This window comes from Mus musculus, chromosome 3, assembly GCF_000001635.26.
Source record: "Mus musculus strain C57BL/6J chromosome 3, GRCm38.p6 C57BL/6J".
In the NCBI taxonomy this organism is placed as follows: domain Eukaryota; kingdom Metazoa; phylum Chordata; class Mammalia; order Rodentia; family Muridae; genus Mus; species Mus musculus.
In genome coordinates, this window is record NC_000069.6 from 68,947,764 (window position 1) to 68,967,557 (window position 19,794).

At 41.4% G+C, this 19,794-nt stretch overlaps 1 protein-coding gene across 5 annotated transcripts in view; it reads right to left on the reverse strand.

Moving 5' to 3' along the window:
- The window catches only part of Ift80 (intraflagellar transport 80), a 112,182-nt gene that overhangs the window by 55,265 nt on the left and 37,123 nt on the right, over positions 1-19,794 (reverse strand). For 4 of the 5 annotated variants that reach the window (XR_001783737.2, NM_026641.2, XM_006501966.4 and 1 more), the window contains exons 7-9: positions 15,860-15,949; positions 14,417-14,554; positions 2,591-2,770 (exon numbers count right to left, since the gene is read on the reverse strand). Coding sequence is in view for 4 of the 5 variants with exons in the window: in NM_026641.2 (NP_080917.1) it covers positions 2,591-2,770; positions 14,417-14,554; positions 15,860-15,949 (408 nt within the window). In the remaining variant the exon portion in view is untranslated. The remainder of the gene's footprint in view (positions 1-2,590; positions 2,771-14,416; positions 14,555-15,859; positions 15,950-19,794) is intronic. The other variant, XM_006501967.4, reaches the window with a different exon arrangement.

Sequence of the window (19,794 nt, forward strand, 5' to 3'; positions counted from 1 at the left end):
TAAATTAAAACACTTTCCATGTCTATTTAATTTATCAACTTTGCTTCTAAGGAGAACTTGAACTCAATATAGTCTTTAAAAGATTCCATATGTAATATCACATGAAATTTACCTAGTCACTGAGGTGAGTCTTTCTTATTTCCAAATTAAAACTATTTAGAAGCATGGCTATGTTCTCAGGACAGCGCGCTAGAATATAACACCAGAATTATTTTGATAATACTAAATTCCTGCACATATGAATAAAATAGTTCTGTCCAGATTAAAACTCTCGATGCAAGTTTATGGTCCTGGAGATAATGTCATGTTTTGGTTCCAAGCTAAACAAAAAAAAAATATATATATATGCCATTATTTACATAAACCTTCAGTTCGCAGGAAGTTCTGAAGACAAAAGGGACCTGTCAAGCTAGTCCCTGGGCTTTAGCTCAGGAGAGCGCTAACCCAGCACATTATGAGGCCCTGGATCCAATCACTAGCACCAGAAAACAAAACAAAAACAACACTCCACAGATTGCAACCTGAGACGTCTACAATGTGAAAAACTCTGCCACAAATTATTTGACTTCCTAAAACAAAGTTAAGAAGAAAAAGAGCCAGGGAAAAAAAAGAGAAAAAGAAAGAAAGAAAGAGGAGGGGAGGGGAGGGGAGGGGAGGGGAGGGGAGGGGAGGGGAGGGGAGGGGAGGAAGAAAGAAAGAAAGAAATTACAGACCAAGACCAACTTAAATGATGCACCAAACCCATTGCAATCGTTTGAATCTTGACTTAAACAAACTTTAAATTTATAACATGTAGGAGACGTGAAGATTTGAGCATTTTGTAGACAGTTTATAAAATTAAAAAATTAGTAGTAGTAGTAGTGCACAAAAATGATATTATGATTAGATTAAAACAGAGATGCTCTTATGTTTAAGGTATAGATATGGAACCTTTTTACAGATACAGCACGATGTAGGAATTTGCCTGAAACTCAGGGTATATTGGAAAGCAGGTGAGACTGTGCACGGGACAGGGCGGGGCTGCAGCTGCAGCTGAGGCTAGATAGTAAGGATATGGGGATTCTATACACTAGTCTCTGCTTTCCTTAAAAAAAAAAAAAATTTTTTTTTCCAAGTAAAATATCCAAAATAAGCAAATAAAGCCAAGAAAAATTCTACTAAATCTAATATTTAGTCTGGGGATCATATTATTGACATTTTAAAATCTTGGTACTTGAGCTAACAAAGCTCTTTAATAGGTTGTTAACCTTTTAATTAAAGCCATATTACTATGAATACACAAGACAGAAGCAAGTGACACAGATGAGGGGGAGGGGACAGGACAGCTCCTCCTCCTTTGGCAGAGCGGCTTCATGGGCAACAGTCCCTGCACAGCAGCCACCACGTTTCTGCACAAGGCACTAAGCTAGTGCTGGCCTAATTGAAGAAACAAAATGGAAAAGATGGTACCTAGCCAGTCCTTAGATGCTTCCAACTGACCCACTGATGCTCTCTGATCTATACACATCCCCTCCCTTCTCCCACTGACATATCCTATTTCCATGTATTAGACTATAAAATATTCCACCTTAGAACTACACAATAATCCCCAAATATGGCAGCTGGCATATTACATATGCCCAGGCAAAGGAATAGGAGGACACAGGAGCAGAAGGTCCCTCTGCCTTTCCTACTAACTTGCCCTCAGCAAGTTGTAAGACTAAGCAAGTTTCTGACCTTTCTCTGAAACAGCGCTTAATGACATCCTATCTCTGAAAGCAGGGGATGTGGAGCAGGGTCTGCACACAGCAGGCCGCAGAGTCCCCAGTCCATGCTCACTGGAGCAGATCGTCTCGCCCTGTCCCTATTCTCCACAGCTGTCTGCGCTCCCTCAGACCTATGATGTCATGTAAAGCTTGCATGAGATGACGGAATGCTGGTGAATCTGCCCGTTGTCATAGAGGCCTCAGTCAGAAACGCAAACATGAAGAAAAGTTCTCCTCCTTACTTCCTAAATCCCTACAGCAACTCCCTAAAGCTTTCCCTCCCATCTTTTTTTTTTCCATTTTTTATTAGGTATTTAGCTCATTTACATTTCCAATGCTATACCAAAAGTCCCCCATACCCACCCACCCCCACTCCCCTACCCACCCACTCCCCCTTTTTGGCCCTGGCGTTCCCCTGTACTGGGGCATATAAAGTTTGCGTGTCCAATGGGCCTTTCCCTCCCATCTTAACTTGCCTTACCCAATTCTTAAAAGGTAATTTAAAAAAAAAAAGATTAATTGAATTGAGCCATAAAGAAATAGTCTATTAGGCCTGCCTTGGATCAGCTTCTGGTGTGAAACCTGACTTATTAATCTCTCTGTCTGCACTTCCTCAAGTGCATCACACTCACTAAATGCTTTGACTGTCACTGCCTGTGCTATGCTAAGCTCGGTAACTACAAAATTCAGATGCTTTCCATAAAGGGTCTGATGTCATGCCTAAGTCAGGCACTTCCAACCATGACTGGATGTCTATAAACAGGCAAAAGTGACCAATAAGGATAAATCCCTGCCCTGTCTAGTGCAAAGCAGCAGATTTACTGGACTCTGGAACACGATCATACCTGCATGGTCCTTCTCTTCGTTAGCGTTACTTGAAAATTTTTCCACTCCCAGCGCTGCTCCACCACATGTGCAAAGACAACATGCCCGTTCCCACAGGCTCCCGCGATCTGAGTGCCATCAATAGACCACGCAATGTTAAATATGCTGCCAGTGTTGGGTTTCTCTAAAGCATATGACCACTAGATGGAAAAAGAAGAGAGTGAAATTGATTTATTGCCTCCCAAAAGTAAGAACTTTTAAACTGGGGATATATAACATATTAAGATACTAAGATGATTTTTGAAGGAATGTATTTCGTGGGCATTTATAGCTTTATTTCTTTGAAATTTACATGTTTTGCAGTGAAGTCAATGGCAAAAATATGTGTCTCTCTTGGAACACACTAATTCCATTAAAGAATGGAATTGGTGCCTTAAAGTACTGGTTCTCAACCTGTGGGTTGCAACCCTTTGGATGGGGGTCAAATGACCCTTTCACAGGGGTCACATACCAGATACCCTGCATGTCAGGTCTTTACATTACAATTCATAACAATAGCAAATTGATAGTTATGAAATACCAATGAAAGTAATTTTATGGTTGGGGAGAGGGGTTACCACAACATACAGAACTGTATTAAAGAGTCCCAGAATTAGGAAAATTAAGAACTACTGCCTTAAAGGAACTGCTTTGTTAAAGTCCATAGACACAAAATGTCTAAAAAACTACAAAAAAAAAAAAAATCATCCAACAGTTGCTACACATTCTGACTCCTGAAAGTATCAGATGCACAGGTGAGCTTCCCCTTGCTGTTTTCAGAATGTAGTAGGTAGAACCCCTTCAGGACTTGAGGGATCTGTGAAGAAACCAGCAAGCTAAGTGTCCAGGACAGAAGAGTGTTCTCTGTGTTGCAGAAAACTATCATTTTGGCAGACCATCTCAGATGCTTTTCCTTTTTGGTTCTGCAGATGTAACAGAATTGTTTCTAGAATGCTTAACCGTATTCTCTTCCTATTTGTCCAACCTTATAATCAAATTCTCTCCTGCACTCTGCTGGTGTTCTTTATTAGCTGTTCTGTCTTGGCAGGAGGATCTTCCCTTCAAGGCCTGTCTGGGCTATATGTCGAGACTTAGGTCTAAAATAAACACATAAAACAAATTAACCACCTCAAAAAAATGCCATCAAAATTGCTGACTGGGTCACCAATGAGCTAATCAAAATATTTTACTAATAAAACTCTTTGGAAATAAAACAATGTAATCAGTCCATAGAATAATCCATTAAAACAGAACATTTCTATACCGGCCTCTACCTGCTGTGTTAATTTTGTTTGTTTATTTATTTAAGAATGTATTGTGTATGCCGGGTGCTTTGTGTGCACGCTCAGTGCACTAAGTGTCCCAGCAAAAGCAAGAGGAGGGCATCAGATCCTCTGGGACCAGAGCTGCAGATGGCTGTGAGCCACCGTGCGGGTGCTGGCCTCTGGAAGAACAGCTCCACGCTCTAAGTGTTGGTTTTTAAATAATGAAACTAAATTCTATAGTAGAAATCAAATTTTGAATAATTTTTTTCCTTTTTCTTTTTTTCGAGATGGGGTTTCTCTGTGTAGCCCTGGCTGTCCTGGAACTCACTCTGTAGACCAGGCTGGCCTTGAACTCAGAAATCCGCCTGCCTCTGTGTTGGGAGCCATTAAGGCAACGCTATTGTCCTGATCTCTGAATTGGGCCTCTCCCCCCAAGAAGAAAAGAGGGTCAAAAGCGGGCCACCTACACACCGACACACCGCTCTGAGAACAACCACAGATTGTTCCAGCCCTAATTCAGCGCCGGGATGTCCTGACCTCAAGATACCCTGATACCGCCAAGTTCCTGCTTCCCCGTGTAACTACCTAAGAATGTGCAATTCTATTGCCCCCCCCCTCCCACTGATAAATACTTCTCCTTTTGCTTGTATTGCCCCATCCATCCCGCTGATAAGTATCTGTACTTCCCCGTTTCCTTGTGCAATTCTACTGCCCCATCCTTCCTGCTGAAAGGCACTTCCCCTTTTGCTTGTGTATTTAAACCTTGGGCCTGGCTAATACATTTTGGGGTCTTGATACAACTTCAGAACGGTTTCCGTGTCGTTATTCGTACAAGACCCTCGTCTCTCTCTACCCCCCATTTGGTTATTAGGAGGAGGTCCCCTCGAGATCCTCGAATAACTGGACCTGCTGGACAGGTCACCTCTGCCTCCCAAGTGCTGGGATTAAAGTTGAATAATTTTTTGAGCCTCTCAATCTTAGACAGCAGAAAAGAATCCTTTTGCTTTGTGGTTTATAGTTTATGGTTTCTAACAAAGTTGGTTCTACACCAAACATGAAAATGCAACTATAAATTCCTCTTTGTCTTTCATTATAAAGTCAGAAATTCACTAACATAAATAGGATATTTCTCAGAGGATTAAACTAAAAACTTCAAGTAAATCTGAAATGGCTTGAGATAAAAAATGACTGCCCCGCCTCCTTCTCCATGACTAGGACTCTGCCCTCGGCACCAGCTCGCCTGGCTACTACACTCGAGCCCTGCCAACTGTGTTCCTATCATCTCCCCCAGCATACCTGCAAACATATGATTACACCAGGCTTGTATGCCTAGCCTAGACAAGGCTACCCATCTCTCCCCTGGTACCAACATGCAAAATTAGGAAATGGATTTTTTTTCTTAACGATTTATTTATTATTATATCTAAGTACACTGTAGCTGTCTTCAGACACACCAGAAGAGGGCATCAGATCTCATTACGGATGGTTGTGAGCCACCATGTGGTTGCTGGGATTTGAACTCAGCACCTTTGTAAGAGCAGTCAGTGCTCTTAACCACTGAGCCATCTCTCCAGCCAGGGACCTGGATTTTTGATGTAGTCTGCATTCGTTAATATAAAGGGTGTTCATTTTAAGTCACTTTCCAGCATGTACATTGAGGGAGGGGGACACAAGTCACTTAGCTGGGAAAAACAGACAGGAAAAAAAAAAAAAAAGACCCTGGATATGCACACAGAAGCAAAGACAAAAGACACAAAGGGAATGCTTTTCGTTTTCTTAGCAATCTACTTCTTGGTTCCTAAGGCCTACCTAAATCTTCCCTGGGCCTCTAAAAGATTCCTCTGTATCTTTATATCTCTTTGTTTAAAGACTTCTACTTGCATACAACCACAATAAACTGTAGAAATCTAAAGTCACAGGTCAGTCATTGCTCTAGCACAGTTTGAGATTCTCCCACATTTGGTGTGCCCTGAGCAGTTTTACTTCTTGTAGTAAAAGGCAATAAAAAAGCAATTGGTACTCGTAAGAAGTAAGTGGCATGTCCTGTGACAGAGACAAGATGGCACAGGATGGTGGGGTTAACAGAATGGATGATCATTTAGCCCTGAGCTAATGTACACGGGGAATATAAAGGCGCAGGAGGAGCCTTCACTCTGTAACATACCTCTGGAGTTTTAACCCCAGAACTCTAGAAATACACCAAAGCTGCTCCCACACTAAGCAAAAATGTAATAAGTACTTTAAATTTCTTTAGAATAAGCGGCCACACTGAAAGCACAATATTTTTTAAAATTGGCTGAGACTGCCTCTACAAAGTGTTAACTCTGGGGGTGGGGAGATACTCAGGGGTTAAAAGCACAGCCTGCTCCTTCAAAGGACCCAAGTGTGAGTCCCAGCACTCACATGACAGCTCACAACCCTCCGTAAGACCAACTCCACAGGATCCAATGTGCTCATATGGTCTCCAAGGATACCATGTACGCATGCGGAACACAGACATACATGTAAGCAAAATACCCATAAACAGAGAATAAAAAATTGTAAGTGTTATGGTATGGAAGAAAAAGACAAGACTAATTTTCTTGCATTCTCTGAAGTTGTTTATGCAAGTCATTTCCCAACAGAGAAATACCTACTTAAATATAAGACAAAGATGAAAGTCTCAACAACTGCATCTTTTCTACACAACTCCTATACACATCATATATTATACTGCAAGGATCCTCAAAAGTACAATCTTTGGCCTAATTTAAAATTTTCAACTCATAAAGTAACATGCACATAAAGCTGGCTTAAAGTAAGGAGACAGAAGCAGTTCTTACACTCTATGGAAGACTGCTGCTTAGGAGTCGTCTCACATATTACCTCTTAACACGAGGCAAATTGCACTCTATATACATCATTAACAAGGAAAAGTTACACACGGCTGTAAGAAAGTGCCTGCAGGTAATGAATTATTAAATTTACTTTAATTGAATGGATGAGTAAATGAATAGAAGAAAGTTCAGAGAAAATGAGAATTACAAAAAACGTTATCTTCTACACAAGCAATAGCACCCCCTACTGACACAGAAGCTACACTGCTAGCTAATTTAGCCAAAAGTACCTCGCCTCTTCGGAGTTTTCTCCTTACTTCCTATTTTGTCAAATAACTAGTATAATTCATTAACACATTCTGAATGTTTACTTAAAATTACTATGTTAATTTGAATCACATTTTTAGATATCAAAGATAAAAATAAAGTTAAACTATAAGATAAAATAAAAAAATAAATATAAAAATAAAAGATAAAAATAAAGTTTATTATAGAACCTAGAAAAATACGAAAGCAAAAAATTAAATTTTATTCCACAAGCAATTCATTTATACCATGATTTATTTTACTGATCACCCAGTAATGTTCATTTTCTTGGCATATATATTTTTGCATTTCTTGATCATTTAACTTAAAATAATGCTATCTCAGGCTGAATAAATACCTCAATGGTTAAGAACATTTGGTTTCACAACTGCTTGTAACTGTCTTGCTCCAGGGGACCCAGTATAGTGTTCTGGCCTCTGCAGGCTCCCACACACATGTGGCATACACACACATAGATACACACATATACATAAACAGCTAAAAGTAATGCTCTTTCCTGGCTTAACTTTTTGTTCTTTTATTTATTTATTTTGGTGTGCACACATGGTGCTCCCGTGGAGGGGAGAAGACAACTGAGTTGATTCTCTCCCTCTGCCATGTGGGTCTTGGGGATCCGAGTCAGGTCATCAGGATGGGCAGCAAGGACCACACCTGCTTGATATCAGCGAACATTTTATATTTTCTTGAATGCATAACAGCTGTGTCAAAGTGTCAAATTATACTTGAGAAAACCTAAAGTGGATAATGCTTCTATCCATGTGCTACAAAGGAAGGCCATTTTCACATTTTCTGGGGAGTCAAAAATGTATTGCTTTGTCAATTTTAGATGCATAAAACTTGTTACTGAAAAGATAGTATTTCGGAGTTCTGGAGTATTTCTACTTAACTTCAGACTTCTAATTGGGTTCCTTTGGTTGGGTGTTGTGTGCCTTTAATCCGAGCACACGGAGAGCAGAGCCTGGCAGAGCTCGCTCAGTCCGAGACCAGTCTAGTCAACAAGCACTACACAATGGACCCAGGCTCACTGTCTCAAAATGTTTCTGTTGATTTATCAACATTTCTTTAATTATTTTGAGCACATGGCCTCTGTGTAACAGGCTCAGTGCTGGATATCTTAGGAATGGTTTTTGTCACCTTTTTTCCCCCTAAGAATGGGCCATTGTATTCCACTTTTTAGTATGTCTTATATCTTGAGGGTTTTTTGTGTTTTGAAAACTCATTTTTTCTTTTCTTTTAAAAACTGGATATTTCAATACCACCATGTGAATAACTCTGGAAAACAGACTCCTGATTCAGTCTGTGTACTTGCCTGATAGGAACAGCAGTCACCTGCCCATTTAGAGACTTTTCCAGACTGTTAGCCCAGAGACTATTCCTCTCCTGTCTGGTAACTGAAGTCTTCACTGTGGTATTCAACAGTCAGCCAATGACCTGACATAGCCAAACAGAAAGACAACGGCTACCATCCAACCTCTGCCCAGCTGGCTGTGCCTGGGGCACTCCCGTAACACCAAAGCACCACCATCAGGAACTCTGATGTGGCCTCTCCAGTTTGTGAATCACCCACAAGCCACCATCGACAGATGCTGCCTATCTTCCCTGGTCTCCTCATGTGTGTCTGACGCTGGCTTGTATGGTATAAACGATGGATTCCTCAGGAAAAATGAGAGCCCACTAAAGCCCTTGTTCTTTATCTCTCTTCCCCTCTTTCCTAGGTTTCTTTGGGATCAGTCTACTCCCTCCTTCATCTGCCACCCCTCACTCAATTGACTGCTGGTAGCCATTTGAGGAAGGAAGGCAGGCAGGCAGGCAGGCAGGCAGGCAGGCAGACCTTTTCGGTTAAGCACAAGCTTCCTTTCACATTCTTAACGAGCTGCAGGCAATGCATTTTAGGAAAACAGAACAACTGCCAATCAGCTTCCTACTCACAGATGCTCATTCCTCATTTTGCTAGAATACTACTATGATAAACCTGAGGTATATGTTATACAAACTCAGCATGCGTGCACAGTATCTATCAACGTCAACTGCTATAGGCAGGGTTCAGAGCAGAGCTGGCAGAGTGCTTGTTAGACATGCACAAAGCCCCAGCCCCACAAAGGCTGGCCACAACCCTGGCCAGAGTTTATCCCTAAACAGGGACAAGGGAAGGGAAGGGAGGAAAACAAATGCATGGACCAAAGACAAGCTAGAAGAGGACCACCCATAGCACACTCCCGTAAGTAACTCCAGTGAACTCACTGGCTAAGCAAGACCGACCTGGGTGGATCCTTTCCTTGGTCTGTTTACACTGTCATCTGGGGTGAGTAGATGTTTGTTTTGTGTTTCTCCAGGGGAGGGGGAAAAAAAATCACACAGCAAGTACTTCCCAATCAGCACTGTAAAAGCTGCCCTGGGCCCACGGTCCGCACTAAGAGCCACAAAGCAGCAGCTTCCAGCCTCCTTCTGATCGGAAATAAGATCATGAAGAGGTGGAGCTGGGAAAGGGGATTCTTGACAACTAGGTATTCAAGACCAAGGAGCACGCTCAAGCAACCCCTACACAAAAATGACCAGAACAAGAAAGAGTCTAAGCCTAAGGTAAGATTTCACTTAAGCACATTACAATTAGGGCTCCAAGAGCCCACAGTTCTGGACTCAAAGGCCTTAGTGGGAAGCTTATTATTCCACTAAACAGACATCAAGCTGCCCCCTAAATCTTTAGACCCATCAACTGTTTTTGTGCAGCTCTGAGACCTCCTGTGAGAAGTTTCGTCATGCAGTTAATGCTGAAACTCACAACTGGTTAACTAACATGAAGAAAGTGTCTGTGGTGTGCCCAGCCACAAATGGGACAGCTGTGTAACACTCCTTTCCCCAAAGGCTCCGGACCGTTGTGAAATAGGGGACAAAAAGACTGTAAGAGCCAGAAGTTGGGGAAGACTGGAGTGCAGCAGTGTCTTCTAGTCCTTCTTGGACAACTGCATTAATGGGCACAAGGCAATTGTGGTTATCTACACAAGATAGGTCTGCAGAAGAGCAAGCCAACTGACACTCCAACCTGCATGCAGGGCTCATGGACTCCCACTTTAGCTAAGGAGCCACTTCCACCGATGCTTCTAGGCGGGGAGAGTCCATTTTCTTTGTGAATGGAGCCCCCGGAGGCTGACCACGCTGCAGAGGACAGCCGCCCAAACCCTCAGTATAGGAACAGTACAAACTGGGCTTAGTAGGCTACTTGAAAATACTTCTTAAGGGGCTTAGAGAGATGGTTCGAGCAGTTAAGAGTGCTGGTGTTAAGAGTGCTCGTTACTCTTTAGAAGACCTGAGTTCGATTTCAAGCACGTGCATAGCAGCTCACAACTGTCTGTAGGTCCACTTTCAGGACATCTGGCACCCTCACACAGACAAAACACCAATGCACATGAAATAAAAAACAAATCGTTTTTTAAAAAGTCCTTTTAAAACTTTCATAGCCAGGAGGCGGTGGTCTACACCTTTAATCCCGGAGTTCAGCAGGCAGAGGTAGGTGTATTTCTGTGAGTTCAATGCCAATCTGGTCTACACAGCTAGTTCCAGGACAACCGAGGCTACACAAAGAAGCCCCATCTCAAAAAATAAAAAAATAAATATAAGTAAATAAATAAATGTAAAAGATAAAATAAAATTTAAAATATAGAGCCCAAGAACATACCTTTTAGCAACACCCAAAGAGCGCTCATGTACACTAAATTTGGGTAACTTGATTATTGTAATGTTCAAACAAAGTATCAATCAAAATAACAAAAAGTTAGAGTAATTTATGTCATATTATGTCATATTCAATTTACATCATATTAGGGGGTTATCTTCAAGGAATTCATGGCTCTTCCCAAATAGCAAAGACGTCTCTCCTGAACCAACTCCTTGACAGCTCTCCGCACTACTCCATTATTCAGACCAACAGCCTAGGCACTCTGCTTCTCTTCTATCTCGTTTCTAATCTGTCCCCACACTGACCTCAGAGTCAAAATGACCTCTATTTCAAAATGTCCAATCTCTTATAGGTCACTTCTAAAAATCAGTAACTTACCCTTGTCCCCCCACTAGAGTCCAGACTGCTGCCCCGTGCTAAGCTCTGTCTGTGTAGCCTATGACCCTGTGACTTGGCTTGGCTTACCATTCTCTAGATCACTGTTACTTTGCTATCACCGCAGTACTTCCAATATTTGAGCCCCAGTGTGTTACTACCTCCATCCTGATGCTTTATAGACACTAGCACACCATGCTGGCTTTTAACTTCACTTTGCCAGAGGTTCAAAACCTCAGAGCAGATGCTCTCACAGTAAGCCAAGTCAACATGGGGCTGTCTCTGGCTGCAGGAGAAAGACACTCTGATCTTAGCCTTGCCTTTCTCACTCTGCAGCAATCCCTGAGGGCTGCACAGAAAAGCATTACATCTTCAAGGTCTAAACTATCCTCTTCCATACAGCCTAGCGGGCATGTTTGGTGAATAACTTGTCTATATCAACCCCTGATAATATCCTATGCAAGGTCTACTGACTGCACAAAAACTGCTGTACTCTTTCACATTTGGAGACACGAGAAGTTCCTCTTGCCTGAAAACCTTGTCTCCTTGGAGAACTACTTATTCACCAAGCCTCAGTTTCCCAATCAATGTCCCGCAGGGAGAATTAGCCTTCTCCACATCTTCACAGAGCTTAACAAACCTACGTACCACTTAGTGACTGTTCTATGTAAGTCTTATAATCTGATTCTCTACTAGACTACTGGCAACTTGAATGCAAGTCTTTATATGTTTTAATATCTAAAGCCTAGTTTCTGGAACGTCTGTCTGATAAATAGTGTATATAATAAGATGACTATCAGATAAAAGAATATATATTTAAAATGTTAGTCTCAAATCTCTAAGGAATTATAGCATATTCAATCAATTCAGTTTACTTTTCCAGAATTATTAAGCCTAAAAAAGGATATAGTAACAAATGAGGTAAATGTGGAATTTGGTTATTTGCATAAATCAATTTTTTAAAATTTTAATCAAATGACATATTAAAATGATTATATACAAGCTGACTTAATAAATTATAGTGACTGTACTTAAGTATAGATAATCCTTAAGCTATGGGGTCCTATCAACTAGAGAGTCAAAAGTAATATATATAAAACTAAAATAAAAAATATAAAAGCATAATATATTACAAAAATGAGCGTATATATTCCATAGACACAATCACTGATAGACACGTGAGGTAAAGATCCTTACATGTGAAAACAAAGTAAAAAAAAAAAAGGTTTTTAAGGGATTTTTTAAGGGATTAGATGTTCTAACATCCTGATGGTATAGCAGCAAAACAAAGTGAGAAGTAGAAACAGATTTAAACACCATGCCATGGTAAAAATGACTGTCAATTGAGAAGCAGGCCGTAAAGAACGCGTATCATTCACTAAGCATAAGATGGAAACGAGAATGTTCCAGGCCAGGATAAAGATGAAGCTGGGCATGGTGGAGACAGCTGGAACCTCAGTGCTTGGGAGGCAGGAGGAGGATAACATTCAAATAGTCTGGGCTGCACAGAAAGACGCTCTCTTACCAAAAGAAAGGGCAGAAGGGAGGGGGCTGGGAAAAAGGAAGGAGGGAGGAAAAAGGTAATAAGAGAAAGGAAATAGGAGTGAGGATGTGACCAGCTCAGGGCTGAGGGACCAGCACTCAGCCAGATGCACAGCCTCTTTAGGAGCTGTGGGAGGGACTGAATGTTTGTCACAGCAGCAGATCTCAAAGCTTCTACTGCCACATACAAAGTTGAATTTTTTTGTGATAGAAAACAAGTAAGCACAAGAGTTATAGGCCATTTATAAAGTTCTAAAATTCTAACTAATCAACTTTGCACTCAAAGAAGGGGAGCCAGAGAACAACTGTGAGCCAATTTTAACCATGAGGGTTAAGAACAGTCCCCAAGCACCCCATTGCTACAGACCAGACCTTCAGGGTCCCCAGAAGCCTGTTAATGGATCGAGCCGTCTTCAGGACAACGCCTTTAGGAGACAGTAGAAGCTATAGAAGGTAGGGCAATGAAGAGGAAGTCTTTCTGCACTCAGCACTTGGACATCCCTAGAGAGGGATTATGGGGCCTGCCTGTGCTCTTCCTCCCTCACTTCCTGACTTCCTCTGCCACACACAGCTGCCTAATGCTGCTTCCCACATGCCCAAAGGCATGGAAACAAATGGTCCTGGACTGGAACCTCCAAGAGTCAAAATAAATCTGTTATTCTATGAGCTGACTTCCTCATCCATTCTGTTACAGTGACAGAAAGTTAACATAACAACTCAAACTCTTTCAGCCATTATCATGCTCTGTTTTTGGAGCACTTTAATAAAAAATTCACTCTTTGAGAACAATGGGTAAAAGTTACTGAGCTTGGCATCTGCCAGAATAGAATTCTGCTCTAAACACAGGATGTACTTGCATCCAAACACGAATACTCGTGTGCTCGCTTGTGTGCGTGCTGTCTGTGTGTGTGTGTGTGTGTGTGTGTGTGTGTGTGTATGCATGCATGCTATATACACATATGGCATCTGTGTGAGTATGTGCACGTGTGCACGTAGGTGTGCACACGGGTGTGTGTATGTATTTGGAAGACAGAAGCTGACATTGAGATCTCTCTGAACCTGGAGCTTATCGAGTCAGCTAAAGCACACGCCTTTGAGCCACGAGGAACCCAGCCAGCAGTACTGAGCACAGTGTCGCTGTGCTTGGCTTTTACAGGTGTGTGAAGACCTAAGCTTAGGTCCTCGGGCTCAGGCAGCAGGCGCTTAACAACCAACCACCTCAGCTCGCAAACACCAGTCCTTAAGAAGGAAATACATATGCTTTGGGGATTTCTGGAGAACAGTTTGCTGGCTTATTTTTTTGAAACAGGGCCTCACTGTTCCTGGCTGGAACTTGCTATGTACACTAGCTGGCCTTGAACTCAGAGAGATCTGTCTGCCTCTGCTTTCCAAATACTAGCACTAAAATTAACTTTTACATTTAAACACTGGCACTAAAATTAACTTTTAAATTTACTATTAATTCCTTACAAATATGTGACTACAATTTTATATGAAACATATTGATACCAAAAATACCATTTAAATTTCTGTGTTCTATACTAAGTGGGCATAAATTGGAATAGCTAAACTGTTTTACGATCCTTCAGACTCATGCTCAAGACAAATATTTCCAAAAAGATAAATAACAGAGAATATGTCAACTCTTCAGTTACACACCGCTTCATCTCACAAATTAGGAACTGATAAATCAGAGAGGTTGTATCAAATGTTTTCAATGAGAACATTTCAAAGTGCTCGCTAGGTGAGTGAGTGAGCACTGTGTTGTACATCACCATGTGCGACAGTATACCTGTGACTGAAACTTACCCCAGTTTTATCACACAAGCGTAACGTATGAAACGATCCAACGGCAAATAACTCCCCATCTGGAGCCCAGGCCACTGAGGTGATGGGGTGCTCATGAGGCTGGGAGCCGTACAGCACGCGGCCATAACTATCCCAAACCTATAGAATCAAAGTTGTAAAGGCTTTTATCATCTCCACATTACTACAAAAGTCTGTCCTCCAATAAGATATCAAGTGAAGACTCGGAATCATCACCATATAGAATTAGCAACCAGACGTTACCATCACACAAGGAAGACAAAGCAATAATCCTGGAAACTCTCAGGCCTCAGAAAGCATTTCAGAACCTGGGTGAAACGTTACATCTGCCATCTTAAGTGCTTTAAATTTTGTAGTAAAATCTGGTGAGGGTTGGTATTTTCTATAATTTCTTTCTGCCAAATGGGATTTCTATTGGCTTTCTTTAATAATTTATTTCAACTAAAGTCCCTGTAACTACAGTGACAGTAAACGTCAGTGTTGGAGCAGGGGATAGACCTCAGTAGGGGGAGCCTTTGCCTAATTATTTATGGTCCCAGTTCTGCAGAAAGGGGAAAACATCTTTGTATCCACAAATTATTTTATTCTGAAATAGACCAATATTTGGGAAGTTAGGAGGTTGGTTTAAAAAAATATGTGAATCAAGAAATGAACTGGGGGCTGGAAAGATGGCTCAGCGGTTAAGAGCACTGACTGTTCTTCCCAAGGTCCTGAGTTCAAATCCCAGCATCCACATGGTGGCTCACAACCACCTGTAATGGGATCTGACGCCCTCTTCTGGTGTGTCTGAAGACAGCTACAGTGAAGTTACATATAACAATAAATCTTTAAAAAAAAAAAAAGAAATGAACTGATTTAAGTTGAAACACACACAGACAAGAGCTGAATCGAGATGCTGCTGTTGCTTATTAAATCAAAATTTTATTATGAGAACTTTAAATAGCATTTAAAGCTGGAAAACAATCTGTTCAATTATCACAGGTAAAAGACTAAAAGATAGTTTTATATGCTATTGTAAACCAAACAGTGTCCCCAAATTTCATTATTTTAAGCCAATAGGAAGTCTAAACACTATATGCTATGATGGTCAGTTTTATTTGTCAACTTGACACAATAGGTGGGAAGAGAGTCTCAGAGAGGGATGGTCTAGCAGGTTGCCATGGTGACCTATCTGTGAGGCTCTGTCTTGTGGGCAGCACAATTCCCTAGACTGTGAGCATTGAAAAGATACACCAAGTAAAGGTCTGGGCGCACTCAGCCCTCTGCTCTTGCCTGCTGCCATGACTGCTTCCAGCCCCTGCCCTGACTGCCCTGCAATGATGGACTGAAACCTGCAACTGGAAGGCAACAGACAACTTCTCTCTTAAAGCTGCTTCTGTCAGGGTTCTGTATCACAGCAGCAGGAAATGAAGCTAAGACACATACCTTATACTTACAGTCTTCACCCGCAGATAAAATAAGGTCATTCACTGAGTTCCAGTCGACTTTTAAAATGATGCCATCATGGGCTTTCCACTAAGGGGGAAAAAAGACATTACTTAAAACTTTAGAAGTGAAATATATTTTCTATTAAAAGAAATCCTTTTTCTGGGTCCTTTTCCTATTTATTTATTTATTTATTTATTTATTTAAGAGCTGAGGGTCTCACTGTGTTGCTCACCTTGGCCTAAAGCACTGGACTCAAGTGATAGCCCTGTCACAGCCTTCCACAGATTCCTCTCTTCCTTCCACAGCCACTGCACAATTCCTCATTTACTTCATGGCAATTTGCATCAAGGAAAGCACCCAGCAACATGGCACCACTTTATAGCTTACATCCTATGAACTTGCTCAGTTGCCTGAACTCCAGATGGGAACTGTTTGTTGATAGACTGTTTCAAGATTGGTGTTAGCATTAAAACCTGAAATAAAGGGCTGGAGAGATGGCTCAGTGGTTAAGAACCCCAACTGCTCTTCTGGAGGCTCTGAGTTCAAATCCCAGCAATGGTGGCTCACAACCATCTGTAATGAGATCTGACGCCCTCTTCTGGTGTGTCTAAAGACAGCTACAGTGTACTTACATATAATAAATAAACAAATAAATAAATCTTTTTTTAAAAACTGGAATTAATGTTATATAATCTACAGTATCAGCTGACTTTAAACCTCCTAATTACAGATGTCTTAACTCGAATATAAACCAAATATATAAATGAAAAGATTTTACATTCCTGTTCTTGCTGTCTAATTTCATTGCAGATTTACTGGTTAGTTTTTTGTCAGCTTAACACAGCTAGAGTCATCTGAGAAGAATGAGCCTCAGTTAAAAATATGCCTTTATAAGAGTAGCCTTTATAAGGCAAACCTGTGCTTTATAAAATTAGGTTATTAATTTTATAGCAATATAAAATCCAATTAATTGTATAGCACTATAAAATTAGATTATTAATTTTCTTAATAATTGATATAAATAATTATTAGACAGACATAAAGATTATAGGCAGATGGATAAATGATAGACACAGAGATAGCATGCACAGTCTATACAGAAATATAGACCATCAAAGTTTCCTTGATCTCTTTATTGCTTGAAATCTCCATCTATCCAACTTCTGAAACTGATGCTTTTTTAAAAAAAAATTTATGTGTTCAATTGGCTGCATGTATGTATATAGATTACATGTGTGTAGTACCCACAGGAGCCAGAGGAGGGCATCATATCCACAGGAACTAGAGTTACACTCAGTTCCTAGCTGCAGTATAGGTGCTGGGGGGTGGGGGGATTCCAGCCCCCAAGGTAATGCTTCTTAAAACACTCATACCTGTCAATCTCCACCACCAAATTCCTTACATCTTTTTAAAATTTTAGTATTTTATGTGTATAAGTGTTTTCCTGCATGTATGTCTAGGCACCACATGTATGCCTGGTAAATGTGGAGGCCAGACATGGGTGCCAACTTTCATAGAACTGGAGTTACAAACAGTGTGAGCCATGTGGGTGGTAGAAATTTAATCTGGGTACCCTGGAAGGGCAGTCAGTGCTCTCAATGGCTGAGCCAGTGCTCCAGCCAAACCCACTCCCCTCATGTCGTTTTGTTTTGTTTTGTTTTGTTTATTTTTTTTTTCGAGATAGGGTTTCTCTGTGTAGCCCTGGCAGTCCTGGAACTCACTCTGTAGACCAGGCTGGCCTCGAACTCAGAGATCCGCCTGCCCCTGCCTCCAGAGTGCTGGGATTAAAGGCGTGCGCCACCACTGCCCAGCTTTTTTTTGTTTTGTTTTGTTTTCTCCTGAACTCTCTAGCTTATTAAACAGGAAAGAAGGTATACTGATTCGTAATAACATAACAAAATCAGTAACGGCTACTCTGTAGCAAGTGCCTACTTCACACCAGACAGTAACCCTCACAACAATCCTAGTGAATAGGTGTTGTGTAGACAAGACGACCAAGGTAACGAGAGTCAAACACTCTGTCATCACACAGACGTAAGCAAGTGAAGTGACCCAGCGCCTCACTCCTAAGTTGTCAGGGTTTAAATGAGAGCAGTCAAACTTGGCAGGATCGTCTACATGGTTCTGGCTTTAGAGTTATGAAAGATACATGGGTAAAGGGGCTGTAGAATCTTCTCCTATGGTTAAAGGGAGGTGCTGAGGCCAGGGATGTGGCAGAGACTGTATGGAGGCCTGAGAGGCTGTTGCGTGATGCTGTGACAGTGAAGCCTGGTTTGCTTGGAGACTCCACGACTTTGAAGATGCCATCGCCATGAGACATTTGCCAAGGACAGCTGCATACAAGGGCTAGAGCCAGCCCAAGAGGGAAAATTGTGTCTCAGCAAGCAAAGCTGGAAGGACTGAACTATCTAAGGCCTCTGACAACTTTTAGAATGGTAATAAATATTTTGTATCATCATGACATTGGAAGTATATAATTTGCTTTTTGATTTTACAAGGAGTTATACTTAAAAGATTGTCTTAAATCTCAGAAGAGACTTTGTACTTTGACTCTTAAACTGTGCTGAGACTGTGAAATACTATGACTATTAAAGTTGGACTAAATGGATTATGATATGATCATGAGCCTATGGGGGCCAGTGAGTGGAATAAAAATGGCCTCCATAGGCACGTAAGTTTGAATACTTGGTCTCTAATTGGTGGAACTGTCTGGGAAGGATTAGGAGGTGTTGCTGAAGTACGGCTTTGAGGCTTCAAAAGACTTTCAACATTCCCAGTGTCTTTCTCTGCCTCCTCCTTGCAGATAATGACATGAGCTCCCACCTACTGTTCCAGGGTCAGGCCTGCCTGCCTGCCTGCCTGCCTGCCTGTGGGTTGCCATGCTCCCCACCATGATAGACGTGGACTCTAACCCTCTGAAACTGTAAGCCTCAAATAAACCCTTTCTTACAATGTGGGAACACAGTCCAAGAATGCAGCCATGTGAGAATTCTAAGTGCTTGTGAGAAAACTCCAGGAAAACAAGACAAGCATCTCTTGACCTCGGTTTGTTCAAGACACAGAGTTGTTCTTGGGAAGTGTTTTCATGCTCCTTCCAGGTGTGTCAGATAGGAGTGAGTTTACTCTGGCTGTTGTTACTCATATCCCTCTATGAGAAAACGTGTTCTGGCCACGTGCAGCTCCTTCTTGTGATTGCACACCTTACTCACGTGAGTCTTCCTAACACACAGAGTTGACGCTCTGAGTAAACTTGGCTACTGCATGAATGAGACTTTAGTCCACCTCATTTTTAGGTCCTGGGAGGCCTAGGTTCACACCAGCAACTGGAGCAGTAAACACTATAAGATGCCTTGGTCATAGTGTATTATCACAGCTACATAAGAGTAACTAAGACAAACAAAAGTCAGGCTCCACTGTCATTATCAAAACATGAGAGAAGTCCGTCTGTCTTTCAGTGCTAGAATCCAATAACCAAATCTTGCATACTGTTGAAAAGTCTGCCTTTTATGTGGCCTGACCTTCTAACAGCTATTGCTGTTTCTTGGCTTTTGTGTGGTTCCCTTTACCCCTCTCTCACACAGTTTTGAGTAACCAATTTTTTTCTACTCCCTGGGTTTAGGATTACCTCCCCATCTATTCTTTATGATTTAGCTCCTAATAACTATTCCTCTCTTCTGAATAGCACACAAGCAAATGTCAGCTCAACATCTACCCTTAAGCCAAGTGCTCTCCATACTATTCAAGTTATATGTACATAATTGGTTCTAAGTCTAACAGTGACTGCTCCACCATTCTGAAAGAAAGAAACCAAAGCCAGCCCTTTGAGAAAACACAAGTGTGCGAACAGATGATAAGGATGATTAAAAACCAATCAGCACTCTGAAGAGTTTCACTTAGCTTTGTCTCATCGCAAGCCCACGCACGAGACTGGC